The sequence below is a fragment of the Grampus griseus genome (genome assembly GCF_964374135.1).
Source record: "Grampus griseus genome assembly, chromosome: 11".
In the NCBI taxonomy this organism is placed as follows: domain Eukaryota; kingdom Metazoa; phylum Chordata; class Mammalia; order Artiodactyla; family Delphinidae; genus Grampus; species Grampus griseus.
Window position 1 is genome coordinate 28,703,926 of NC_139005.1, and position 26,103 is coordinate 28,730,028.

Genomic DNA, 26,103 nt, shown 5'->3' on the forward strand with positions numbered 1-26,103 from the left:
TAAGTCTAGTTTCACAGTTACAAATAAATTATGATGTAACTTTGAATAAATTAAGCTCATCATAAAGGAAGGATACTGAGAGTTGCTACTACCCCTTCCTTGAGGGGCTCTTGTAAAGCACTAAGTAAAGTAACAGAGGTGTATATGTATGCATATATTTTCAATGATATTTGTACAGACTTAAAAAGAACTCTACAGAATGCATTATAAAAACCTTAATGCTGTGTGTCCCTAGTTCCCAGCTCTCTCATTAAAACTACTTAAATGAACACAATCTTATCTGTTAGGATAGCTATCAGAGTACTCCAAATACTACTTCTTGCAGTACCCTGTCCCAAACATTTGCCATCCTCTTCCCATTAGTCCTCAAGTCAGAAGCCCCGAAGATCTGTTCATTAATTTATGAACACATTTCTTCATCCAGCCAAGAAAATTGATTGATTCCTTACCAAATTTCAGGCACCATTCTTCAGTATGATTTATAGGCATGTTCAGGAAATACAGCAGTGATTAACACAGATGAATATAGTCTCTCTTGAGCTGAGGGGGGAGACAAAAGTAAATAAGCAAATATAAAATCATAAGTATAGTGCTTCCCTGGTGGCGCACTGGTTGAAAGTCCCCCTGCCGATGCAGGGGACACGGGTTCGTGCCCCAGTCCGGGAAGATGCCACATGCCGCGGAGCGGCTGGGCCCGTGAGCCATGGCCACTGAGCCTGCGCGTCCGGAGCCTGTGCTCCGCGTCGGGAGAGGCCACAACAGTGAGAGGCCCGCGTACCGCCAAAAAAAAAAAAAGCTATGAAACCAAAACCCATGGATGGAGACCTACATGAAAGATGGAAGAGTATAATAATGGCCAGAGTACATTACTGTGGCAGAAGCAGCAGCCCTTAAGGAGGACAACTTTATAAATTACAAATCGGATTTAAATAGACAGGGAATTGAAAGTGGAGACATTATTTTCTGCAGAAGATGATGGACAGGGGAGAACAAAGAAAATAAAACTGAGATTGTTAACAAAATACAATGCTAAGCATATAAGTTAGGACTGAGTCCTTAACTTTCATTTTTGTTAATGACTGGGTGAGTATAGATTACTGACTACACAGAACAAAGCCTGGGAACACATTTTATATTTATGATCTTTGTGCCTAAAACTAGATTCTCCTGCAATTTAATATGACACTAGGACAATGACTGGCCAAGTTTTAGATTAATCACCCTTACACAAAGATTTGTCATTCATATAATCTCAAACAAACACTGCGTCACCAATTAAGTTCCAGATCCTATGCACTCTGGCTGAAGATATAAATATCTTGCAAGCCCAGCGTCACTTTCCTCTTTCTCTGGTAACAAATCACACTTTCTATTATGACAATGGCCCCAGTTATCGGCCCAGGAATAAACACTTGACTCAGGAAGAGCCAATTAAAGCCCTCCTTTAGAGTTGATCGAGAGCTTTAAGGTTAGAGTATTTCAATCTTATGAAATTTTTGTAAAACAAAATTATTTCAAAATCTACTAATTATTCTTTAAGTTCTAGAAACTGCATTCTGTGACTAAGAGGACAATTTATTTGCCGTCGTTTCTGCTCTGCCCACTTTATGTTTCTGTTATTGTGAGATAAAGACAGTGGGGAATGGCTAACCAATTCTGATTCATTCAACACATGAGTGCTTCTTAGGTACAAAACACCATTCTGAACATTGTCCGAGGTAAAAAGATAAATAATACCTAGCCCCTTATAATACCTAGCCCCTTACCCTCAAGGATCTTCCAGCTTAGCAAGGGAAATAAAACATGCACACAGATGACTGCAACAAAAAGAAGATAATGATTGCTGCCAGATGTTTGGGGAGAATGAGTAGAGCAAAGAGAGAACACAGAACAAGGCAACATTCAACAGTCAGCCAAGAACTATTTGTTGAGCAGTTGCAAGCTGTGACCTGGAAATGGAAGAGGAGAACATAGATCTTCACATGGGCAGGTGAAAAATCAAGTGCTATTACTTGTAACACAGCTCTTCAAATATATTTTTTGGCACCAAGTGCCTACTAAATAGCCTTAAATTAAAAACTAAATAAGGATACAGTCTCTATCAAATATAGCCTGAGGTACTGATGCCTAAATACTAGGATCACAGTATTTGTGTTCCCAAGGATGCCTTTCTATTGCTTTGCTTCTTTCCCCCTTTCCAAATTAGCTAATGCTGCCTTAACAGGATATCTATTTCACTTGTTCCAGCCTTTTTGATCCAATGTATTGAATAGCAGAATAGGTGAGTTACAAGAGGATATTTTGACTTCAAACAACAGAAATAAAATACTATATAACTGAAAAAAAAGAGGCAATCTTTCAGGCACATGTGGATCCAGGAGTTCACATGTTTTAACCAGGTCCCTTTCTCTCTTCCCCACCCCTTCTTCTCTCTGCCTTTTCTCCTCTCTGGTGTCTCTCATTATGGGATTCAAATATTTCCCTGTTTATGTGGGAGCTTCTGGCACAGCTGCAGGCTTATACGCTCGCAGCTCCAGGGCTGGCTGGAAGGGGCGGGCGCATCACAGCATAAGGTTGCACAAGGTGTGCACTTATATAGCAGGGCATCACATCTATGAGTGATGGATGATCACATTGTATACAGGGGTAGCTTCGCATAGCTTTTACATCACTTTTCTTGAAGATGGCAGTAAAATGGTATGTTTTTACAAAATCAAATAGTGTAACATTGTCCAAAAGATATACATAAAGCATTCAGAGGAAGGAGGCTCCTTTTTCTTTTAACTCCGGCACGGATTGTCTATTGGACAGTGGTAACCCTATGTCATCACCCTCGTTACTCCAGCAGAACTCCAGGGATTAGCCCTGCATAGCTCTTGTTAGCCTCTATTCCCTTCCTTGAACACTGTAGCCAGAAGGTTTTTTTCCTCCTCAAACCTTAAGTATTGAAACCTGGAGGAGGGGCATGTCTGAAAAGAAAATGATGGACTGGACTCTCCCTAGAAGGACGATAAATGGGTGGTCAACAAGAAAAAAAATATCCTCTGTACCAGGAAATGTTTGAAGTGTTGTTTGGGTATCAAAAAACGGGTGCCCTACACTTAAAGCAACAAAGGATATTGGTCTAAAAAGAACACCATGGCCAAAGGTGCATGGCCTATTTCAACAGAGGATTTGAAAGTTAAAAGTTAACCTGTAAAACATTCAATTCAATCTCATCATTTTACAGATGGGCAAAGTAAAACTCAGGCACAGGAACAGAAGTGCCAAGGTCATACAGGTGGTTGGTGGAAGAGACAACCAACTTCCCAACTTCTGACTTTTTAGGTGTGTGTGTGTGTGTGTGTTGTTTTGTTTATGTGCAAGGACATTTTTCTTTAGTACACTAACATTACAACAGAAAGTATAGTCTTGTTTTGGTTTTCTCTGCGCCCTCAATTCTGTATAAGACAGTTTCGCTGCCCTCCAACGGAAAGGCTCAGCAAGAGTAGAGACCACCATAAGCAGTACACGTGGGCACCAAGGGCAGATACATTGCCCTTCCTTGTGTAGGAACTAGGGCCACTTGTTGCTGGGCCAAGTTTGGGCTGGACCTGCAGGATGGGACACCTTTGAAAAACAGCTTCCTAACTGCACTACTACCTGCTCTGGCATCCTGATTCCACTCCCCAAACCCCCCAAATCTTCAGCCAGAAAAAAAAAAAAAAAAGAATGGATCACTGGATCACTGGATCGATGGGGAGATTTCTGTCTGCTCCTCCTACTGTCACCTCTTTCTTGCTATTTCCTGCCCGAGGAAACCTGACATCAGCCCAAAAGCATCTCTGGAAATGGGTAGGAGGGAGCCTTACACCTGTCAGCGCCAGAGAAGAAAGTGCGCTCTGCAGAGTTCTCAGTTGTTCCATCTCTTGCGATGAAAGGAAGAAAAGGAGCGAATCCGCCACAGATTTACTGGAGACCAGGGTTACTTCATCCGGCTCCGGCCACAGTAACCCCTGAAGACCAAAGATGCATTTCCATTCCCAGCATTTCTTGTTGGCGTCTTTCCCTACAGGCTAGCCCAGTGCCTGGCCCCGGAGAAGTCTCTGCGTAAAGGTTCTTTAGGTCATAAATCAGGCTCCTGTGTGTATGTGTGTTTTTCTTAGGAAAAACTGGCACAGACGAATTAGCAGTAGAGACTGGGGTCTCCCTACTACCCTTCATGCTTGGCGGCATCACCTTCGACTACCTCGCATTCTCCCGGCGCTGACAGCCCCGGCTCCGGACCTCAGGGTTGGAAGCAGTCAGCCCCAGCTAGAACCGCCCTGTCCGGAGCTGATGCCACCCTGTGCCTAGAATGTGCATGTGGGTGCAGGCGGGCGAGCGAGCGGCTTCTACAGTGAGACCGAAGCAGGAGCTCAGCCTTCGCCTGCGACCTGCAATCCCCAGATTCCCTGGGGACCTCGAAACTCCCAATCGGAGGTACTCCCCCCGCCCCACAGCCGCCCACCCATTCCCTCCCCCCTTACCTCAGCACGCAGCCCCTCCCTGCGTGATGTTGCAAAACCGTGGGGAGGGTGGGCGCTGGGAAGGGTGGGGAGAGCCTAAGACCGAGCGAGGGTGGGAGGGAGTGGGCGGAGGAGGAGAGGGAGCCGAACGCTCATTTAAAGCGATAGCCATCCTCGCTCTCTCCCCAGTGCTGGGCTGTTGGAGAGCTCGAGCTGCAAGCCACCGAGCGCGAGCTCGAGCGCGGCGCGCTGGCCGGGGAACCCGAGAGCGCACGGCGCCCCAAGCTGGCAGGCGCCGCGGGACCCCCCACCCTCGCCGGCTGCCCTTCCCCGGGCGCCCCTACCCTCCTCGCCCGCAGGAGACCCTGGGCTTCACCGGAGGAGCTCACCCCAAGGGGCCAGGACTCCGGCGGGCCCGCCACCGTCCCCTCCAGTGCCGCCGCCACCGCCGCAGCCGCGGGAGCAGCACGGTCCAGCTAGGGAAGCTGCTCCGCGGCCTGACTTTGATGAAGTTTCCCTGCTGCGTGCTGGAGGTGCTTCTGTGCGCGCTGGCGGCGGCGGCGCGCGGCCAGGAGACGTACGCCCCGCACTCCATTCGGATCGAGGGGGACGTCACCCTCGGGGGGCTGTTCCCGGTGCACGCGAAGGGTCCCAGCGGAGTGCCCTGCGGCGACATCAAGAGGGAGAACGGGATCCACAGGCTGGAAGCGATGCTCTACGCCCTGGACCAGATCAACAGCGATCCCAACCTGCTGCCCAACGTGACGCTGGGAGCGCGGATCCTAGACACTTGTTCCAGGGACACTTATGCGCTCGAGCAGTCGCTCACTTTCGTCCAGGCGCTCATCCAGAAGGACACCTCCGAAGTGCGCTGCACCAACGGCGAGCCTCCGGTTTTCGTCAAGCCCGAGAAAGTAGTTGGAGTGATTGGGGCTTCGGGGAGTTCGGTCTCCATCATGGTAGCCAACATCCTGAGGCTTTTCCAGGTAGGGGGGCGCTCCCTCCGGGGCAGAGCGCGCCGTAGCTCCCCGCGCTCTTTATCCTGAAGGCTGGCTTGGACTCCAGGGGTGCGGGGTCTGGTCAGCCTTCGCTCATTTCCACCCTGGAGATCCTGCCGAATCCCTCCCACCTCACCCGAGGAGGTACTTTCCCTGCTTGATTCATTTCCCTTCCATCTCTCCCCTGTCCGCGCTCCACTCCATCCGGCTTGACATTCTGGATTTATGGCCCCATTTAGAAGAAACAGTCTCCGAAAAACAAGGCGATGATTTAAATGGGTTTGCATTCGAGTGAAATATGGTTCCAAAACAGGCTTGTAAAAGTGCCGGGCTCCTGTGAGAGCCACCTAGGCGCAAGGAATATGAAAGATGAGAAGACGCCTAGAAACTAGGCATTTCTCAACTCCCCAGCTTCCCTGCCCCAAGCCGCCCGACAAGCTGCAGCTGCCTTGGAAAATTTCGAGAAGAGCTTAGGGAGGCAGTTCTTAAACCGAAGGCTAGGTCTTCACCTACATTTGGACGTGAATTGCCCATTTCGCTCGGGTTGGATTTCCCGACCTGTAACCTGTCTCTGCGAGGGCATGGGGCGGAAGGCGTGGGGACTGTCCTCAAGCGGGGAGAAGCCACCCGCAGACGTGCCCCCAGGTGATTTGCTCTGGGCAGTTGTTTGCACCGTCTAAACTGCCTTTGCGATCTGGCCACTGGCAGGAGCCGGGCGATCAGCTTTCTACTCCTGCCAGCTCACAGCCCGGAGGTGAGCTCATGCTAACTGCGAAGCACAATCGCTTTCTCTGCACCCACCCTGTGCCCATCCTTTCCCACGACCTCCCTAACGCAGCCCCCAACCCCAGTCCTGGGTTTTGAGGACGATTCTCAGAGCCAGACAAGAAGGCGCCTGGAGGGAGGCAGTAGGGTGCGCTGAGCAAGGCCGGGCGGTCCTCTAGCTCCGGGTGCAGGCGGGCAACGGCGGAAGATGCGAGGACGGCGGATCGGGCCAGCTGAGCCGTGGGCGGTGCTGCAGTGCTCTCTCACCGCCTGCTCCCGCAGCCTCGGCCCCACGGCTCCTGTGCCGCCCTGGGTATAGATGGATGGCTTCTGGATGAAGAAATTGAGTTTCAGGGTCTGCGTGACTATGGATTCTCTTGTTTCTCTGTCTTTCTTCCTGTGTGTCTCTCTCCTTGTGTCTCTTTCTCCCTGCTGTTTTTTTTTTTTTTTTTTGTCTCTCTGTTTTTATGTTCTCCCTTTCAATTTCTGCCTCTCTTTTCCTTCTCTACCCCTATATCCAAGTTTTTTGTTCATCTCTGTCTTGAAGTGATCCTTTCCTAATGCACAGCTCTCTCCCTGCCTGGTAGGACCCAAGCTCAGTTAGTCCCTTCTCCAGATGTTCTGGCTGACCCTTATGCTCCCCGTAGCTAAAAAGTTGGCTCCCTCTCAAGTGCCTTTCCTGAAGCATGTTGGGTTTCTGGAGGGGACTCCTTGTGATTCAAGCTGTCACTACATCAGCACCCAGGAGTATGAAGCTTGTGTTTGTGCCAGAAGGAGGGGTGCCTGTCTAAAGCTGCAGCCTGGTATGGCCCCTCTGAGCCTCTGAGCATCTCTAGCACCTCTTGAGTATGCCACCATGGAGATCTCTAGATGTTTGCAAGGCCAAAAGTGCTTCTGGGCAGCCTTCACTTTGAGGTAATGCTTTCAGGAAGAGACTGGGTTGTTGTAAGCAAAACCCAGAAGCACTTCCTTTACCTCCGAGCTTAAACTAGAGAACCTGAGGAGGCAGCGCTGCAGGGAGGATGAGGCCAGAGGTCACCTGAGAACCACAGGGGCAACTCACAGTAGTTTTACTGGAGCTCTGGGGGTTGAAGGCACATTTGCTGTTTGACATTTTTAAAATTATTTTGGTGCCTTCACTTGGAGCTTGGGCAGTACTGCAGATGGGCCTGCCTGTCGAAAAAAGAGTGAAATCTTAAAGTCAAGAGAGAGCTTGCCGACTAGGCTGAAGGATTGTGTTTGCTGAAAAAGATTCCAGGGGGAGCTGATTCCTTCTCTGGTGTGTGGATCTGAGGCACTTGCAAGAAAAGAGAACGCTTGCCTTATGCTTAGTTCCCCCGTTCCCTGAGCTGGGAAGGAAAGGAACTGAATGCCAACATTAGCAGTGTGGGTTGGGACCAAAACCATTCAGAGAAAACACTGTCATTTTCCTCTAATTTGCAAATTGCAGCTATTCATGTTGGATTGAACAGCTGAGGGAAAAGAGCCCCCAGTTTTCACCTGCATTTATTGAGAAGAGGCTGGTAGTAGGAGGGATGCACCAACTTGTAGCTTGTGCTGCAAGCTGGATATAAGCTTGGTGTGAGCATCCTGGTTAACCACTGCCCATGTTCAAATATACAGAGATAGATTCCAACAATCTCTTCCCGTAGCCTTATTTTTGCGTGTGATCTTAGAAGCTCCTGGCATGTAAGTCCAGTCCCCAGTTTCCCAGCCTCTGTAAACCTGCAAAATGAATAGAGAGAATAGTGGAACACAGACCCATTGTTCAAAGACACAGTCACTTTAGGGAAAGAAGAAAAGAACGGGTAGGTGAATCTTCTCTGGGATTGCAGGGTTCAGCTCAATGAAGACTGTCCTGTATAAAAGAAACTCCTCTAAATGGTTGAATTCTTAGCTCTCCAGAGATCTGAGTTTTCTTTTCCCCAGTCCCTGTGGGTTGCTGTGGGGAATGTGCCAAACCTATCATTTGAGATAAAAATTTACAGTGAGGTAAGCTTCTAGGCTGGAGGAAGGAAGACTTAGTGACTGAAATGGGGGATGCTAAGCACTGGGGGGCAAGAAGGAACAAGGAGCTAGTAATGGATGTAACAGATGCTGCAGCTGCCAGCAAAGCCTGGATTGAACTTCCTTCCTGAAAATGAGGACCCGGGCAAGAATGACCACTCAGATGTAAACAGTGTCTCTGACTGGGAATTCTCATCTGCCTGCCGGTGGGCCAGAGCTGAGCAAGTCCTTTCTCTCCTCTGTATGCACACTGAATTGGTTAGTAAGTGACATGTCAGAGGACAGGAATCATATTCAGTGGATCTTTCAAATCCAGGAGTTTGAGGCTAATGAAATTAGTGTGTGGCCAGGGCTCTGCCAACTAGAAGTAAGTCACTTGCAGCCACCCTGCAATGCATTTTCAGCCTGAAGGGAGCATCAGGGAGGAATTTCGGGAGATTTGTTTCTGAGCCTGTACAAAATAATACTCTCCTAATGCTAAGAAAGATTAAATGTAAATTAATATTGACTACGAGTAACATATTTAAAAAATAATCGCCGAGTGGGGGATGGCTTAAAGTGGAGAGATTATATAGTATGGTGTCCAAAGACTAAATCTCCCCTGACCACTGTTTCATGGGCTATAAGTAAGATATATTACAATGGAAATTAATGGGAACGTTTTTAGTCAAGGCTTCTCTGCTATTGACTTGAGAGCAAACACTCTGAGAGTATAAATTACTCTTGCTATGTGCTGACTCTGAATGAACAATATTTCATGTGCAGTGACATGGTCTAAGCTATAGACTTGGAATTGAACAGCATCTGTTTCAATTGTTTTGTTCTCTCAAGAGCAACTAGATAGAAAAAAGTGGTCAATTTGACCCTTGTGGGAGCGTGTTGCAAATCTAAAACCTGTGTCCCTCATACCATAAATGAAATACATTTGTAAATTTGTAAGTGTTTTCCTTCTGTTCATTGATGCTTGAGTATAATCTCAAACTTTGGGAGCAACACTTTACACATAAGTACTTGGTTTTCTTCCTTTCTTCTTTCTCTTTCTCCTCTCTCTCTCTGTTTCTCTCTCTCTCGCTCTCTTTCTCCATCTTATGTAATTGGATAGAACTGGGCACCTAGGATGATGTGGTGTTACTATAGTGGGATTTTTTTTTTTTAAAAATCAACTCTAACTTACCCTTTTAAAAATTTCATAAATACAGGTGTCGGTGCCATTTGGAATAGTCTCTATAACAATTTCTGTCTCCACATTTACTGTGTTTCAGCAAATTTACCTAACAGATGGTGAGTGGGCAATTTTTAAAGGGGCATTTTTTTAAAAGAGCGGAGAGGGAAGGAATTAGAGACAGGCACATACTATATTTGAAGTTACCTCCACGTGTATTTTATGTACGTATACCCATACAATTAAGAAGTCTTTGGATGTTTTATCTTCAAGAATAATTCAGATAATGGATTACTTGAATATCATAAACATTTAGGGTTTAACAGATTTGTTACATATAGACGTTGTATCATGGATTTAAAAGACCATAGCCAGCGGGCAGCGGCGGGCGGAACGACCGGCGGGCGGAACGACCGAGGGGCGGCGCGGGCTGGGCGGCGGGTGCGGGGGTCCGTGCTTCCTCGTGGTGGAAGGCTGGGGTTCGCCGGAGACGCCGGGTTGCTCCGCGTTGCCAGGTTACCGAGCGCGTGCCCCGCGCCCGCTCTTCCGCCCGGGCTGCCCTCGGCGCCGCCTGAGCCGTGGTGCGGGCTGCGCGGGGCGTCGGTTCCGCGGAAGCCTGGGTAGGGCGCTGCGTGCGGGACTCTCGTCGCTCGTGGACGGGGCGCGAGCGCGCGGGGGACGTAGGGCGCCGACCTGGGGCTCCCCGGCGCTCCGGCTCCGCTCAGGGCGCCCGCTCAGGGGCCTCCGGCGCGAGGCCCCCTTTCTGGTCAAGATGGCGGCGCCCAGGCGGGCCGCGCCGAGGTGAGCTGGAGCTGGGCCCGGAGAGGGACGAGTCTGCCACGCCCAGGACTTGGACCCCGCGCTGGTCTCCAGTCTCCCGGGGAGCGGCGGGTGAGTGGGTGCGGCCGCGCGTAGGTCCTTCTCGTGGGGGTGGTCAGCTCTCCGTGCGTCCGCAGACTTCTCTCCTCTGATAGTCAGATCTGGGGTGGCCCAGGTTGGAGGCGAGGGTGCTTGATTGGGGAAACCTGAGGGGTTTAAGGACTCTGTTGGGATCGTTTCAGACCCCAGCAAGAAGCTGAGCAAGTTTTCTCCTGACTCTCTTCCCGGCTAAGTTTTCTCCCTTTTCTGAAGACGCTAGCTTTTCTGAATCACTTTGTTACCCGGGGGGATACAGTTGGTGGTTCTGACCGTGGAACGTAGAACCCGGCGCGGGGAAGCCTGAGCTGGTTCTAGTTACTTTGTTTGCAAAGCACTTGTCTTGTCTTTGGAATCTTTGTGTATGTAACCAACGTTGGGAAGAGCCAGCGTTTTCTCCTCCAAAACACTGCGAGGGGTAACTTTATACGTAAGAAACAAGTGGGCGTTCACATCCATCCCTTTTCCAACCACTGAGCCTTGGTTGTGTTTCCTTTCTTTAAGTTTGTCTCGTTTTGAAGTGATAACAAACACAAACAAAAAAGACCATAGCCAGTTACACAAAGTATACTCTAGTCTCAGTCCTGCCATTAATTAGCTATGTTACCTTAAGTCATTTAATTTTTCTAGGCCTCATTTTTCTCATGTGATGTTTTTTCTTTGAAAAAGTATAGTTTCTAGAAGCCTCTACTCTCTGTGTCATAGTTCAGCTTGGAGAAAACCTGTTCTTATCCAAACTCCATGACATTGTATTTCCAGCTCCAACTTTGGACTTTGAGTGAGTTGGGGGCAACTTTTTAAGGATATTTTCACACAGCTTTTTTAGTTAATATCAGTCTAGCTGACTTGTCATACTCAGACTTTCTCCCATATTCTTTTACCAGTGTGTTCCTTAGTCATATTGAGGGGACTGCGTTCTACTTTGGTGGGAATAAGACTGAATTGACGCCCTGCATTCAGTCTGTGCTTTTCCTGGAGTTACTTTTCTGAGGAGAAGGGCCGAGAAAGGGCCCTTCCAGGGCGCGGCGCTGGGTTGCCACATTTGGGAGCGCCGCCTGGAGTTGGCCGCACAGCCTCCCGCCGCCCTGCCGTTGGGCTGGTGGAGGCCGCAGCGCTGTTAGGGTTGCATCAGTTTTCCTGTTTGCACTATTTCTTTTCGTAACCATGGCCCCGTCTTAAGTATTTCCAATTGAGAAACGAAACCTCAGGAAACCGAAACTTAACCAGCCGCTCTCGCTTCTGTAACTACGCTTGCTGACCCCCCCCTTGTAATCATCCAACCAATCAGACGGCGACTAGTGTCTTTGTTTAAAGGTTAACCAATCAGTACTCCCCACCCCTGGAAAGTCCCGAACTTGATTGTACCTGTCTATAAAAGAGCTGAACTAAACTCCATCGGGATCTCTTAGCGCCACCGGTAACGAGTGCGCAGAGGTCCAGGTTCGAACCTGCAATAAATGACCCTTGCCGTTTGGCTTTGACTCTCGACTCTGGTGGTCTTGTGGAGGGGTCTCGTGACCGTGAGCATTTCATTTGGGGGCTCGTCCGGGATGCCCCCGAGCCCACCAGACATCAGGTCAACGGGTCATCGCTGACAACCGATCGGTAAGTAAGCCGGCTCAGGGTACCTTCTGTTTTGGGGACTAGGACAGTCCTGGCGGACGCGCTATAGGACACCTAGTCGGGTGTGGTTGGAGACGTCCACCACGACCCATCTGGGGCTGATAGCCCATCTGAAGCTCGCACGCGATAACCTCCCCTTCCTCCTTTTACAGGCTCCGCTATTGGGACTGCTCTTAATCACTTTTGTTTTCAGAGTAACCTTTTCTGACCAATCTCTTCCAGGACCTAGACATGGGCCAAGCACAGAGTACCCCCCCTCCCTCCTCCTCGCTAATTTCGGGGATGTAAAGTCCCGAGGACACAACCTCAGTCTGGACATCCGGAGAAAAAAACTAATTACCTTCTGCCGCTCTGAATGGCCAACTTTCGGGGTTGGCTGGCCCACCGAGGGTACCTTTTGTCTTCCTATAATCCTAAAAGTTAAATCTAGAGTTTTCTTGCCAGGAAAAGAAGGCCAACCAGACCAGATCCCCTACATCCTGGTATGGCAGGACCTGACAGAAAACCCACCTCCCTGGATGACCCCCTTTTTGTCATCAGGGTCATGTAAGATCCTTGCGGCCCGACCAACTAAACCTCCCAAGCCTCAGGCCCCAACTGCACCCATACTCTCTGATAGCCAAGACCTCCTTCTCCTAGACGCCCCCCCCATATCAACCTCCTCCTTTGGCCCCACAACCGGTCCCCCTTCCTGCTCCTGGCCCTGCTCCTCTCCCCTTGGTAGAACCTCCTGCGGCCCCTCCCGAGGGGCCACCCAGGTCAGAACCGGAGAACCGAGAGGCAGAAGCACTACCAGTCCTCCTGCCCAATGAAAACAACTCCCATGGGCCGGCTGGACGCACCCGTGGACGCACTCAGCGCGACCCAGGGTTCCGCCATCCGGATTCCACCATAGCCCTACCCCTGCGAGAAATAGGCCCTCGCGATGAGACAGGGAACCCCCGACTCCAGTATTGGCCATTCACTACCAGTGACTTATATAATTGGAAAACCCAGAATGCCCGCTTCTCTGATAATCCTAAAGACTTGATAGCTCTTCTAGATAGCGTTAAGTTCACTCATCAGCCCACCTGGGATGACTGCCAACATCTCCTCCGGATCCTATTCACTACCGAAGAACGAGAGCGAATCCAGCTGGAGGCGAGAAAACTGGTTCCTGGAGATGATGGTCAACCCACCGCTAACCCTGACCTCATCAATGCAGCCTTTCCCTTAACTCGCCACCCCGCAGGATGAATGGGACTATAACACCGGAGAAGGTAGGGGACGACTGCTCATTTATCGCCAGACTCTAATGGCGGGTCTCTGGGCTGCCGCGCGCAAGCCCACTAATTTGGCCAAGGTATATTCAATTATACAAGGTAAAACAGAAAGTCCCTCCTCTTACTTAGAAAGATTAATGGAAACCTTTAGGTAGTATACCCCTATGGATCCAGAGGCCCCCGAAAATCAGGCTGCCATTGTAATGTCCTTCGTTAACCAGGCAGCCCCTGATATTAAAAAGAAACTCCAGAAGTTAGAAGATCTGGAGGGCAAACAGATACAGGATCTACTCCGTATCGCCCAGCGCGTCTTTAATAACCGAGACGCCCCAGAGGATAAACAACTTAAAGCCACTGAGAAAATGACTAAGGTCCTGGCCGCCATTGTTCAGAAAGATCAAGAGGGCCCCCCAGCCACTCGACCTCCCAGGCGACCATTGGACAGAGATCAATGTGCCTATTGCAAGGAAAAAGGCCACTGGGCTCGGGAATGCCCCAAGAAAAGGCAGCCGCGCCCCAACCAGAGGTAATGGCAACCGAAGCCCACCCCAGTCCTATTTACACATGATGCAGAGTAGGGGGGACGGGGTTCGGACCCCCTCCCCGAACCCAGGGTAACCCTACAAGTGGAGGGGAAACCAGTCCAATTCCTGGTGGATACGGGGGCACAGCATTCGGTCTTGGTTAAGCCCCACGGGAAAGTTTCTAACAAATCCTCCTGGGTCCAGGGAGCTACGGGAGTCAAACATTACCCCTGGACCACTCAGAGAACTGTGGACTTGGGCACGGGAAGAGTAACCCATTCCTTTCTGGTCATTCCCGATAGCCCTTGCCCCTTACTGGGGAGAGACTTGCTCACTAAAATGGGAGCACAAATTCATTTTCGGCCAGAGGGGCCAATCGTAACAGACCCTCACGACCAACCCATATCTGTGCTCACCCTGAACTTAGAAGATGAGTACCGACTTCATCAGGAACCACCCTCCCAAAATCAAGATATAGAGTCATGGCTTCAGCAGTTCCCCGAAGCATGGGCAGAAACAGGTGGGATGGGACTAGCCAAACATCGCCCAGCCCTATTCATAGAGATCAAACTAGGAGCAGATCCTGCACGTGTCCGACAGTATCCCATGGCCCTAGAGGCCAAGACTGGTATCACTCCTCATATTCGCCGGCTTCTTGACCTGGGGATACTGCGTCCCTGCCAGTCGGCCTGGAATACACCCCTGCTGCCAGTCCGCAAACCTAACAGTAAAGACTACCGCCCAGTGCAGGACCTGAGAGAAGTTAACAGACGGGTCATAGACATCCATCCTACTGTGCCCAATCCATATACTCTTTTGAGCGCCCTTAGTCCAGGAAAACAATGGTATACTGTGCTGGACCTCAAAGATGCCTTTTTTAGTTTACCCTTGGCGCCCAAAAGTCAAGAACTCTTTGCCTTCGAATGGTCGGATCCCGAGAGAGGCATAAACGGACAACTCACCTGGACCAGACTTCCCCAAGGATTCAAAAATTCGCCCACCTTGTTTGATGAGGCCCTACACGAGGATCTCAGTGAGTACCGGAGACAAAACCCCAATGTAACCCTCCTGCAGTATGTTGATGATCTCTTAATAGCTGCTGAGACCGCTGAAGCCTGCCTGCAGGGAACCAGAAACCTCCTACAGACTCTCGGCACCCTGGGATACCGGGCCTCTGCCAAGAAAGCGCAGATCTGCAGGCCTGAGGTAACTTACCTGGGGTACCTATTGAAAGGGGGGCAACGATGGCTCACAGATGCACGGAAGGAAACCGTCCTCCGCATCCCCAGACCCACCACGCCTCGACAGGTGAGGGAATTTTTGGGGTCAGCGGGGTTCTGCTGTTTATGGATACCCAAATTTGCTGAAATGGCCAAACCGCTATACTTAGCCACCAAAGAGCAGACGCCCTTTAAATGGACAGAGGAGGCTGAGCAATCATTTCAGCAGATCAAAACTGCCTTGCTATCCGCACCCGCCCTTGGTCTCCCTGATGTCTCCAAACCCTTCCACCTCTTTGTGGATGAAAGCAAAGGCATAGCTAAGGCCGTGTTGACCCAGCCCCTCGGTCCTTGACCCAGGCCTGTCGCTTACCTATCAAAGAAATTGGACCCAGTGGCTGCCGGCTGGCCTCCTTGCCTCCGGATGATCGCCGCCACGGCCCTAATGGTAAAGGATGCTGACAAACTAACTATGGGACAGGAGTTGCATGTCACCACCCCCCACGCCATCGACGGGGTTCTCAAACAGCCTCCTGACCGATGGATGAGCAATGCTCGACTGGTCCACTACCAGGGTCTACTGTTAAATCCCCTCAGAATCAGCTACACTCCGCCGCGGGCATTAAACCCTGCCTCCCTATTACCTGACCCAGATTTGGACTCCCCACTCCATGACTGTGCAGAGGTACTGGCCCAGATCCATGGGGTTCGGGAAGACCTACGTGACCAGCCCCTACCGGATGCACAAGTCACATGGTTCACTGACGGCAGCAGCCTTGTCCAGCAAGGTCAGAGGTATGCGGGGGCAGCGGTAACATCAGAAACTGAGGTGATATGGGCAGAGACTCTCCCCCCGGGGACCTCAGCCCAAAAAGCTGAATTAATTGCCCTGACCCAAGCTCTCAAGATGAGCAAAGGCCAAAAAGCCACCATATATACAGACAGCCGGTATGCTTTTGCTACTGCACATATACATGGGGCAATATACCGAGAGCGGGGACTACTCACAGCAGAGGGCAAAGACATCAAGAACAAAGAGGAAATCCTGGCCTTGCTAGCGGCCATATGGGAACCCAAAAAGCTAGCCATTGTACACTGCCCGGGGCATCAAAAACCCACGAATCCAGTCGCCCGAGGCAACAATTTGGCAGACCAGACGGCTCGAAAGGCGGCACACACTCCAATACCATTACTTCCCCTGCAACTGCCGGATCCAGGGCCCCGGGAACTACCGCCCCAACCCGACTACTCGGAGGATGACATCAGATGGATGAGCAAGCTCCCTCTAACCCAGGTTAGAGACGGATGGTGGCGGGACGCTAAGAACGATATCCTCCTTCCTGAGAAACTAGGAACCCTGGTCCTTGAACAGATCCACCGTAGCACCCACTTGGGCACCCGACGGCTACAGGATCTTATCAGGCAGACTGGACTTAAAATTAAAAATGTCTCCGAGAAGACTGAACGACTGGTTGCTGACTGTGCAGTCTGCCAACTCCATAATGCCAGCACCCACCCGTCAACCACTGGCATCCGGGAAAGAGGAAACCAGCCCGGAGCCTACTGGGAAGTGGACTTCACGGAGGTAAAGCCTGGCAAATATGGGTATAAATATTTACTGGTGTTTATAGATACCTTTTCAGGTTGGACTGAGGCATTCCCAACCAAGAAAGAGACTGCACAAATAGTAGCTAAGAAACTACTAGAAGAGATCCTGCCCAGATATGGCTTTCCAGTTATGATAGGGTCCGACAACGGGCCAGCCTTCGTTTCTAAGGTAAGTCAGGATCTGGCTTCCATACTTGGGGCTAATTGGAAATTACATTGTGCATACCGCCCCCAGAGTTCAGGACAGGTAGAAAGAATGAATAGAACTCTAAAAGAGACCTTGACTAAATTGACCATGGAGACTGGCGCTAACTGGGTAGTCCTACTCCCCTACGCTCTGTTTAGGGTGCGAAATTCCCCCTATAAGCTAGGATTTACTCCCTACGAAATAATGCATGGTAGGCCTCCTCCTATCATCCCTAACCTAAAGACTAACCTTATCCAATTGGACCCAGAAAATAATCTCCTGTCTTCCCTCCAAGCCTTACAGCGGACACACGAGACAATCTGGCCCAAACTAAAAGAGCTATATGCAACAGGACCCCCGCCTACTCCACACCAGCTCCGGCCAGGTGACTGGGTCCTTGTCAAACGCCATCGACAAGAGACCCTAGAACCCAGGTGGAAAGGACCTTACCAGATCATCCTGACAACGCCGACGGCCATCAAGGTGGACAGCATAGCTGCCTGGATCCATTACACCCACGTCAAGCCGGTGGACCCATTTTCTGACCTCATCAAGTCCACTAAAGCTGACGTCACCTGGACGGTTGACCGGAATAAGGACAATCCCTTCAAACTGACCTTGTGCCGTACCCTCCCCCATGATGACCAAGGTACTGCTGATAGCCCTAATGATAGTCCTAACCCTCAACCCTCGGGCCACGAGGGGAGGACTCGGCCCTTCCCCCGATAAGAATACTTTAATACAACAACTATACGGTGCACCGTGCGAGTGCAGGGGAGGTACTATGGAGACTCCTGTTGTTCCCCGAGGGTATACTCATATGCAGGACTGCGGGGGCATAACTGCGTATCTTGTTCAGGAATATAGGGTTACCGGGGCCTCTCAAAGCTGGCAATGCTACCATAAGCCTAAGCCACTCCCCCCTCGAGCTACTTGCCCCTGTTCTGCCTTCCAGGAATCAATGCATAGCATGTGCTATACCTCTTACCAGCAATGTATAGGGGCCAATAACAAGACTTATTTCACAGCCATACTACAGAATAATAAAAGCCCCACCATTAGTGAGGGTAATAAATACCTTCAGGCTGGATGCACTGGCACCCCCGGGACCCCGGTATGCTGGAATACCAGGGCCCCCACACATATGTCAGACGGTGGGGGGCCCCAGGACGCAGTACGCCAGATAGAAACCCGAAGACAAATAGAAGAGGTCTATCGGCATCTGTACCCACAGCTCAACTACCACCCCTAATTCTCCCTAAGGTCAATCCCTCTGAATTGGACCCCCAGACCATGACTATACTAGAAGCTACTTTTACACTTTTGAATGCCACCAACCCCAACTTAGCGCAGGATTGCTGGCTCTGCCTTCCTCAAGGACCGCCCCGCCCTATAGCCATCCCCACCTTCGCCAATTTAAACATCAGCGAACGATGTAACCCTACTTCACTCCCCGAGCCGTTCCCCATACAATTTTCAAAATTTTCAACCACCTTTAATACCTCATGCTTTGTTAAGAACGATTCCCTCTCTAACGCCAGTATTGACTTGGGAATCCTTTCATCCACTGGATGTAGTCAGTATATCCCCGTGAACTCCTCCCTCTGTAGTCCTAACACCACTGTTTTTGTCTGTGGAAATAACCTAGCATACACCTATTTACCCCCGAATTGGACAGGGGTCTGCAACCTAGCCACCCTCCTCCCCAGTGTAGACCTAATCTCGGGAGACACCCCATTGCCCATTCCCAGCTTTGACCTTTGGGCAGGGAGAACCAAACGAGCCATTACAGTCATACCCCTCCTGGTAGGATTAGGAATTACAGGAGCTGTGGCCACAGGAAGTACGGGTCTTGGGGTCTCCCTTCACTCCTATAATCAGCTGTCTAGGCAATTAATAGAAGATGTAGAAGCCCTCTCTGGTACCATTCAGGACTCACAGGACCAATTAGATTCATTGGCCGAGGTAGTCCTACAGAATAGGAGGGGCTTAGACTTGCTGACAGCTGAACAGGGTGGGATATGCCTCGCCCTAAAAGAAAAATGTTGTTTCTATGCAAATAAATCAGGCATTGTAAGAACCAAGATCCACCAGCTCCAGGAAGACCTAGCTCGCCGCGGCAGGAATTAGCGGATAATCCCCTTTGGTCAGGATTTCATGGAATGCTTCCCTTCCTCCTCCCCATCCTGGGCCCTCTACTATGCCTCCTTTTCCTCTTCACTATAGGCCCCTGTATGCTCAGTAGAGTCATAGATTTTGTCCGAGAAAAAATAAATGCAGTTCAGCTAATGGTATTAAGAACACAATATCAGCCCTACGAGGCCTTAGAAATTGAAGAAACTGAGCCTTAAGGACCCAAGATTGGCTCCTCTGGTTCATGAGAAAGGGGGGAATGAGGGGACTGTGTTCTACTTTGGTGGGAATAAGACTGAATTGACGCCCTGCATTCAGTCTGTGCTTTTCCTGGAGTTACTTTTCTGAGGAGAAGGGCCGAGAAAGGGCCCTTCCAGGGCGCGGCGCTGGGTTGCCACATTTGGGAGCGCCGCCTGGAGTTGGCCGCACAGCCTCCCGCCGCCCTGCCGTTGGGCTGGTGGAGGCCGCAGCGCTGTTAGGGTTGCATCAGTTTTCCTGTTTGCACTATTTCTTTTTGTAACCATGGCCCCGTCTTAAGTATTTCCAATTGAGAAACGAAACCTCAGGAAACCGAAACTTAACCAGCCGCTCTTGCTTCTGTAACTACGCTTGCTGACCCCCCTTGTAATCATCCAACCAATCAGACGGCGACTAGTGTCTTTGTTTAAAGGTTAACCAATCAGTACTCCCCACCCCTGGAAAGTCCCGAACTTGATTGTACCTGTCTATAAAAGAGCTGAACTAAACTCCATCGGGACCTCTTAGCGCCACCGGCAACGAGTGCGCAGAGGTCCAGGTTCGAACCTGCAATAAATGACCCTTGCCGTTTGGCTTTGACTCTCGACTCTGGTGGTCTTGTGGAGGGGTCTCGCGACCGTGGGCATTTCAATATATATAAAGACTGTTGTGGGAAAAATGACCTCCTGGGTCAGCTTACTGCATGGTCATCGACACGGGGCAGGGAGTAAGATTCTGTGGATTTTACAGAAGCAGATACAGGTTTCATTATCCATGTCCTCTCCCCTTTCATCTTACAAAGACAGCAGGCTTTTCTTGGAGAACTGCCAGATAATGCCATCCTGCCTCCTCACGGGCCCCGGGGATGAGTCTCCCAAGGACTGAACTCCAGTAAAGCAGGTGATTGGCTCATGGGTAGGCATCTGACCTCGGCTAAGTCTATCAGACTCCTCCCCAGGACTTTTCTCTCAGAGAAACATGGAAGAATTGTCTTTTCTCTCTGGAATTTCTAAGCTGGGGAGATACGACTCTGGCACTCCCAGTTACCATCCAGCACAAGAAGAGACTTTCTGTAAAATAAAGTCTTGCAGAGGTAAGCAGGGCTGAGCGATGGAGAGAGAGCTGGAACCCTGCTGATACTCTGGAACTTCCAGATCCAACTGTATCTGAATATGGCTGCATCCCTGAATTTCTAGTACTTGTTTGTTGAGGTTGTTGTTGTTGTTTGGTTTTTGTTTTTAAATTTCCTTTGACTATTTTGAATTTGTTTTCAGCCATGTGCATTTGAAAGCATCATAGCTAAAAGAGCTAATTTCCTACATTAATGTCAGGTTTGCTGAGTGGCATTCCTTAAGTGAAAAATAATATCTCCTATTTTCTTTAAATAAAATCCTTCTAGCTCAGGTTTGAGATATTCAAAACTCAGCCTCCTACCCCCCTCTTTTCCAACATTTACTATGTCACCTTGAAGCATTTGTGACCACATCCTTCCCATCTAGACGCAGTTGAGAGAGAGAGAGCAAAGACTTCTGATATAAACTGCAACCTATACGCCTCCTACCTGGAAGCTTTAGAACATACTTGATTCTTGTCATTAAAGCAAATCTTTTGTTGTTGTCTCCAGGGCACAGAAGCATTTTCATGGCATAATGGAGTACAAAGTACATTAAGCCTAACTCTACTTCTCACCCTCTTTTACTTTAAATAGGCAGAAAAGAACAATCTCAAACACATTTTCCCAACAAATAAAATACATATACGATTATGTTTAGAAGACGTTTATGCAGCATATAGTTAGACTGATTAATTAATGGACCTTTCGCCAATTGGCACAGTAAATATATATGTTCAATGTGCTTAATTAAAAAGAAGACAATAACATATGTTTACAGGTTAATTATCTGAGAAGAGTATTGTGCCAGCACACTTGATGCTACAGTATTTCATGTTTGACAGGTAATCTTCTTTCAATTATATTTACTGCTAAATGTTTCTTGGATCGAGCTATTAAATTATAAGGTCAAAAGTAAAATGATATGAAATTACAATGATAAAGCGACACATATCCCACTTTATGAGAATAGAAGTTCTAATTTCTTTTCAACGCTACTAGTAGTGACCACAGTACTAATTTGAGCCCTTACTATGAGCCACTGTGCCCATATACATTTAGTTCTTACAGTAGTTCTGCAAAGGGCATATAATAATCCACACTGTAAAGCTGAAGAAAGTGATTCTCGTAGCTGAAAGTCACATAGCTGGTGAGTGGCAAAGTCTAGATTCAAACTTGGAGTCGTCTGACAATGCCCAGGTTGTTGACCACCATGTACACTGCTCAATTGTTGCACCAATAAAGAAGTGCTTGAAATAATTATAGATTTGCCTACCCTGAAACTGCAGTGATTTAAAGACATCAAAGTTGCCAGTTGCTTAACCACATCTACTTACAGTAAGAAATTACATTTTATTTCATTTCTCAAACAAGATTAATTCTGCAGGCCCATAGAAACTTGAGCACACAAATCCTACCTCCAAATGAAAGATGCTTGTTTTCCACTATTCAACAGATGGCCCTGTACAGAGGCAATAAATATACAGTAGAATTTTCATTCAAATAAATGAGAAGAGAGGTTTCTTCTTGTCCTGATTCAGTGCCCATCATTATGGATTATGATGGCTCTTCCCAAACTTTACTTCATTCACTCCACTCTTTCTACAAAACTCCAGTAATGGAATCCATCATTCAGATATATGTGCAAAGCGAAAGGACTGTATTAATACAGTTGCTGAAAGTCAAGTTGATAGAGCACAGGAAATACATCCTAATAAATGCAACATTAATGTTTGTGTGGGCCTTGGAGTGAGGGGTAGAAGAATTTTCAGTTTAATGGAATATTTTGCCTCTTGCTATGAAAGTGTGGCTTAATAGTCTTGTAATTGGTCATTTACAGAATCCTCCATCTCTGGGTTTCATGCTTTCTTTACTCTGCAGCTGTTGATTCCTTCTCTTGTTCTGGATGGAAGATAGCAACGAAGCCACTTCAAAGGGCTCAGCCTGCCTTTTTGTGTTATTGTTTAGATGAAGATATTTCCATTTATTAAAGCACACTATTTAAACATTTTTATCATGTTTCAAACTTGACTGTGTTCTGAAGGTATGAGCACAGGCAGACATAATGGGGGATGTTTTCCAGGAGAGAACGTAGACCATACCCTTATCAAAGGAATTATCAGAATTTTCATGTATGGATTGAGAATCAAATTCTGGAGTTAGACCTGAATTTAAATTCATACTCACAACTTATTACCAGTCTCATCTTGATTAAATGGTTACCACACTGCTCATCAATTTCCTTATCTTTGAAAGCGGAATAAGAGAAGTATGCCTGGTGGAGTTACACATAAAGCTCATCTGATAGAATATTCATAAGGATTTTGCACAAAATATACATGGAAATATTTTAGCACCGAGTTTAGCATGCGATTCGTCTTCAGTACATTTAAGAGCTATTATTTTATTATTATTATGCTATCATTAAATATCACTATTACTTAAATGTCATTATTGCTAAAATTGCTGTAAAACTACCGCAATAACCCATGATGAACTGCCCTCTTCTGTTTCCTTTGTTTAAATGGAAAATATATATATAAATCTAGATAGAGAACACTTCAGTGATCCTATTCAGTGGAGTGAGAATTTCCATGGCACTGATTAAAACAAATCCTGAATTGCATGGACTTAAGATAGCAGAGAGGGGCTTCCCTGGTGGCGCAGTGGTTGAGAGTTCGTGACCCGATCCGGGAAGATCCCACATGCTGCGGAGCGGCTGGGCCTGTGAGCCATGGCTGCTGAGCCTGCACATCCGGAGCCTGTGCTCCGCAACGGGAGAGGCTGCAACAGTGAGAGGCCCGCGTACCGCAAAGAAGAAAAAAAAGATAGCAGAGAGGCTAAGAGATTTGAAGTTAGACATCCCCAAGTGTGAATTCTACTGTGACCCTCTTCTAGCTCTAGAACCTTGATGAAGTTACTTAAACTTTCTGAGCTTTACTACTAGTTTCCTCATCTGTATCTTTTTCAGGACTATTTATCAAGGATCTTCCTGTTCTCTATGCTTGGACGTATCAATGAATAAATTAGACAAGAGCCTTTGCCTGCTTGCTCCTTCTTGCATGCTTTCTCCCTCCTTACACTCTCGTGTGGAAACGGATGTTATAAATAAATTCTATGCTTTGTCACAAGTTGATGGACGCTACGGGATAAGGAAAAGGATGTGAAGCTCACTGAAGAGGCTTGGGTTGGGAGTGCTGGAGGAGTGTACAGGTAGGTTCTGATTTTAAATAGGGTAGTCAGGGTGGATTTTATAAGTTGACATTTGAGCAAAGACTTGAAGTGAGGGAGTTGTCAGAATGTATGATGGGGAGACCACTCCCTGGGGGCAAGAATAACCAGAATCCTCCGTCTCTGCCAGAGTTTTCTGCCAAAACTCTAAGGCAGAAATATGCCGGGCAGCTTGGAGGAATATCAAGGAGGCCACCCTGGCTGACTTAGTCAGTGGGGAGGAAGAGACAGCAGGAGGGCTGGAGGTCGGATATGTGATGGGATGGATTGGGTAAGTCCTGGGAGGCCATCACATGCATTGTGTCTTTTACTCTAAATGTAGGCAGCCAGGGGCAGGATTTTAGCCGAGGTGTGGCATGAACTGTCTCTTGTTTGAAAAGCACAACTCTATCTGTGGCCTTGAGGATGTGGGGAGAGAGTGGAGTCAGGGAGAATCTCGGGAGGCGACTACAGGATCCTCGGGGTCTATGTTGGTGGCCTGCACCAGGCTGCTAGCGGCTGGTAATTCTCAGAAGTGGCACATTGGGAAGGTTGTGACAGCATTTCGTGGTAGATTGAATGCAAGAATGGAAAGGAAGAGGGGGTCAAGGGTGAATTTGAGATTTAGGGCCTGGGGAACTGGAAAGGTGTGGTTACTGTCACCTAAGATGGAAAAAGTTTGGGGTAGAGCATGTTTGGGGGATTAAAGACCAGTTTTGGAGGTATAAGATTTGAGATGTTTTCGTGACGTCCAAGTAGAGATGCTGAGTACACAGTTGGATACACAAGTCTGCAGTTCTGAAGAAAGGTGTAAACTAGAGATACACTTTAATACAATGGAGATATTAAGAATAATTACATGGAAGCGCTGTTTTAAAGATAAAATGAAGTAATGCAATTAGCACTCTGTCTTCTCAAAACATTTAATAACTGTTAGCTAAAATAATTACCTGAAATGAAAAAATACCTATAGTTTGTTTTGTTGTTTGCAGTAAAAGTGAATAAAATGTCACAATTATTTTAGTAGTATTTGTAACACAGTAGTTTTAGTTAAGACACCATGACTACAAACATTTACAACAAACCTTTCAGTCTCCTACTTTTCACTCTGATAGGGTACTTGGAACCATATTTTGTAAGGTTTAAGTTAGTTGTCATAGGGTACCTCTTTAATTAGAAGTACTTCTGAACTGTCTAGTTCCATGCAGTTTTATATACATATATGTATAATTATTATTTTATGATTTATCAAACTCAGTTGAAAATTTGCATCACTGATATACATTAGAATTTAAGCATTTACTCAGGTATTCAAGGAAAAAAATGTACTTGTCTTGTAATTTCCATAGGGGTACTTACTTTCACATCTTCCCTTCACTTTGCAATCGAAAACATGGCAGGGGAAATATTATCTTACTGGTCTTTGAGTTCCCCTTAGCTATCTGCAAGTCCTTAAACAGCCTTTGTGGCTTAACCAAAATTCTCTTCCATCTTCATTCCGCTAACAGATATTGGTCTAAGCATGTACTTATACTAAAAAATGCATGACCACGTTGTCTCTACACATCTATAATTTTATGTTAACACTATCATTATGTAAGCTATACTTTAATTGTAATTATAACAGATTTTATGTCAACACACATCCATTTCTAGTGTTCATCTGGTGTTCAAGGGGAGAGCAGCATGTCGTAAATGTTATCAAAATATAACATCTGAAGAATAGAACAGAGGGTAATTGTGTAATTCTGTATTCACTCTAATTAAGTTCAGTGGAGTTGGCATAATAGAATTAAGATGAAAAAAAAAAAAGACATTGAGGTACCATGGCTCCCTCTCCTAACACACCCTTTTCGTATCCGAGAGCAGAGGCTCAGCACCTTTCTGTACAGAAATGGAGACAGGAAGAGGCCAGAGGATGAATGACAGGCACGAATGAGGTGGAACTTTGAAGAGCAACATGGAAATGAAATACTTCTTTTGTATTTGGTAGGTGGGGAAAATGTACCAGCGTGTATGCCTACTGGGACCACGTTTTCCAGAACAGTTAAGCCCAGTGTCAACTATGCTGTCCCACCTTCCTCGTAAGTAGGAACATACTGTTACTTGAATCTTTGCTTCCTGTTTCTTGATACCTGGTTGAGAAGATTATCACAGGAACTGCATCTTGTTAGCAAATACACTGTTTTGAAATGATTGACACTCACTGAAGAGTGGCAACTCCAAGCTTGCTCTCTCTTGATCTTGGACTATTTAAGTCTGGAGTGCAGGAGTGGGTTATGGGGAAAGACCATTGGAATTCTTATGTCTTCAGCATAATGGTTATAGCATAATGGTTAGGAGTGTAGGTGCTGGTTCAAATCTCTGCTTTCCACTTGCTAACCATATGAGCTTGGGCAATTTACCTGATTACCTGAACCTCAATACTCCTGCCTATAAAATGATGTTAATAATATTTCATCCCCATAGACTTGTTTTCAATGTTAAAATGAAGTCACTTACACCAAGCACTTAATACAATGCCTAGAGCATAGTAAAGTCTATTATTATTACTATTACTACTACTACTACTATTATTATTATTACTATCACGATGCCAGGTGCTATTTTTCCTATGCCTTATTCCATTATCTTCTGCCCTGTCCCCCCATTTC

At 47.6% G+C, this 26,103-nt stretch overlaps 1 protein-coding gene across 1 annotated transcript in view; it reads left to right on the top strand.

Annotated features, from left to right (window-relative positions):
* Nucleotides 1–6,458: 6,458 nt before the first annotated feature.
* LOC309829341 (uncharacterized protein) overlaps nt 6,459–26,103 on the top strand; it is a gene marked incomplete at its 5' end in the record, with an annotated part of 127,539 nt that continues 107,894 nt past the window's right edge. Inside the window, 4 exons of the mRNA XM_082665205.1 lie at nt 6,459–6,563; nt 9,693–10,039; nt 10,145–10,310; nt 25,443–25,533. Coding sequence (XP_082521331.1) covers nt 6,459–6,563; nt 9,693–10,039; nt 10,145–10,310; nt 25,443–25,533 — 709 coding nt within the window. The remainder of the gene's footprint in view (nt 6,564–9,692; nt 10,040–10,144; nt 10,311–25,442; nt 25,534–26,103) is intronic.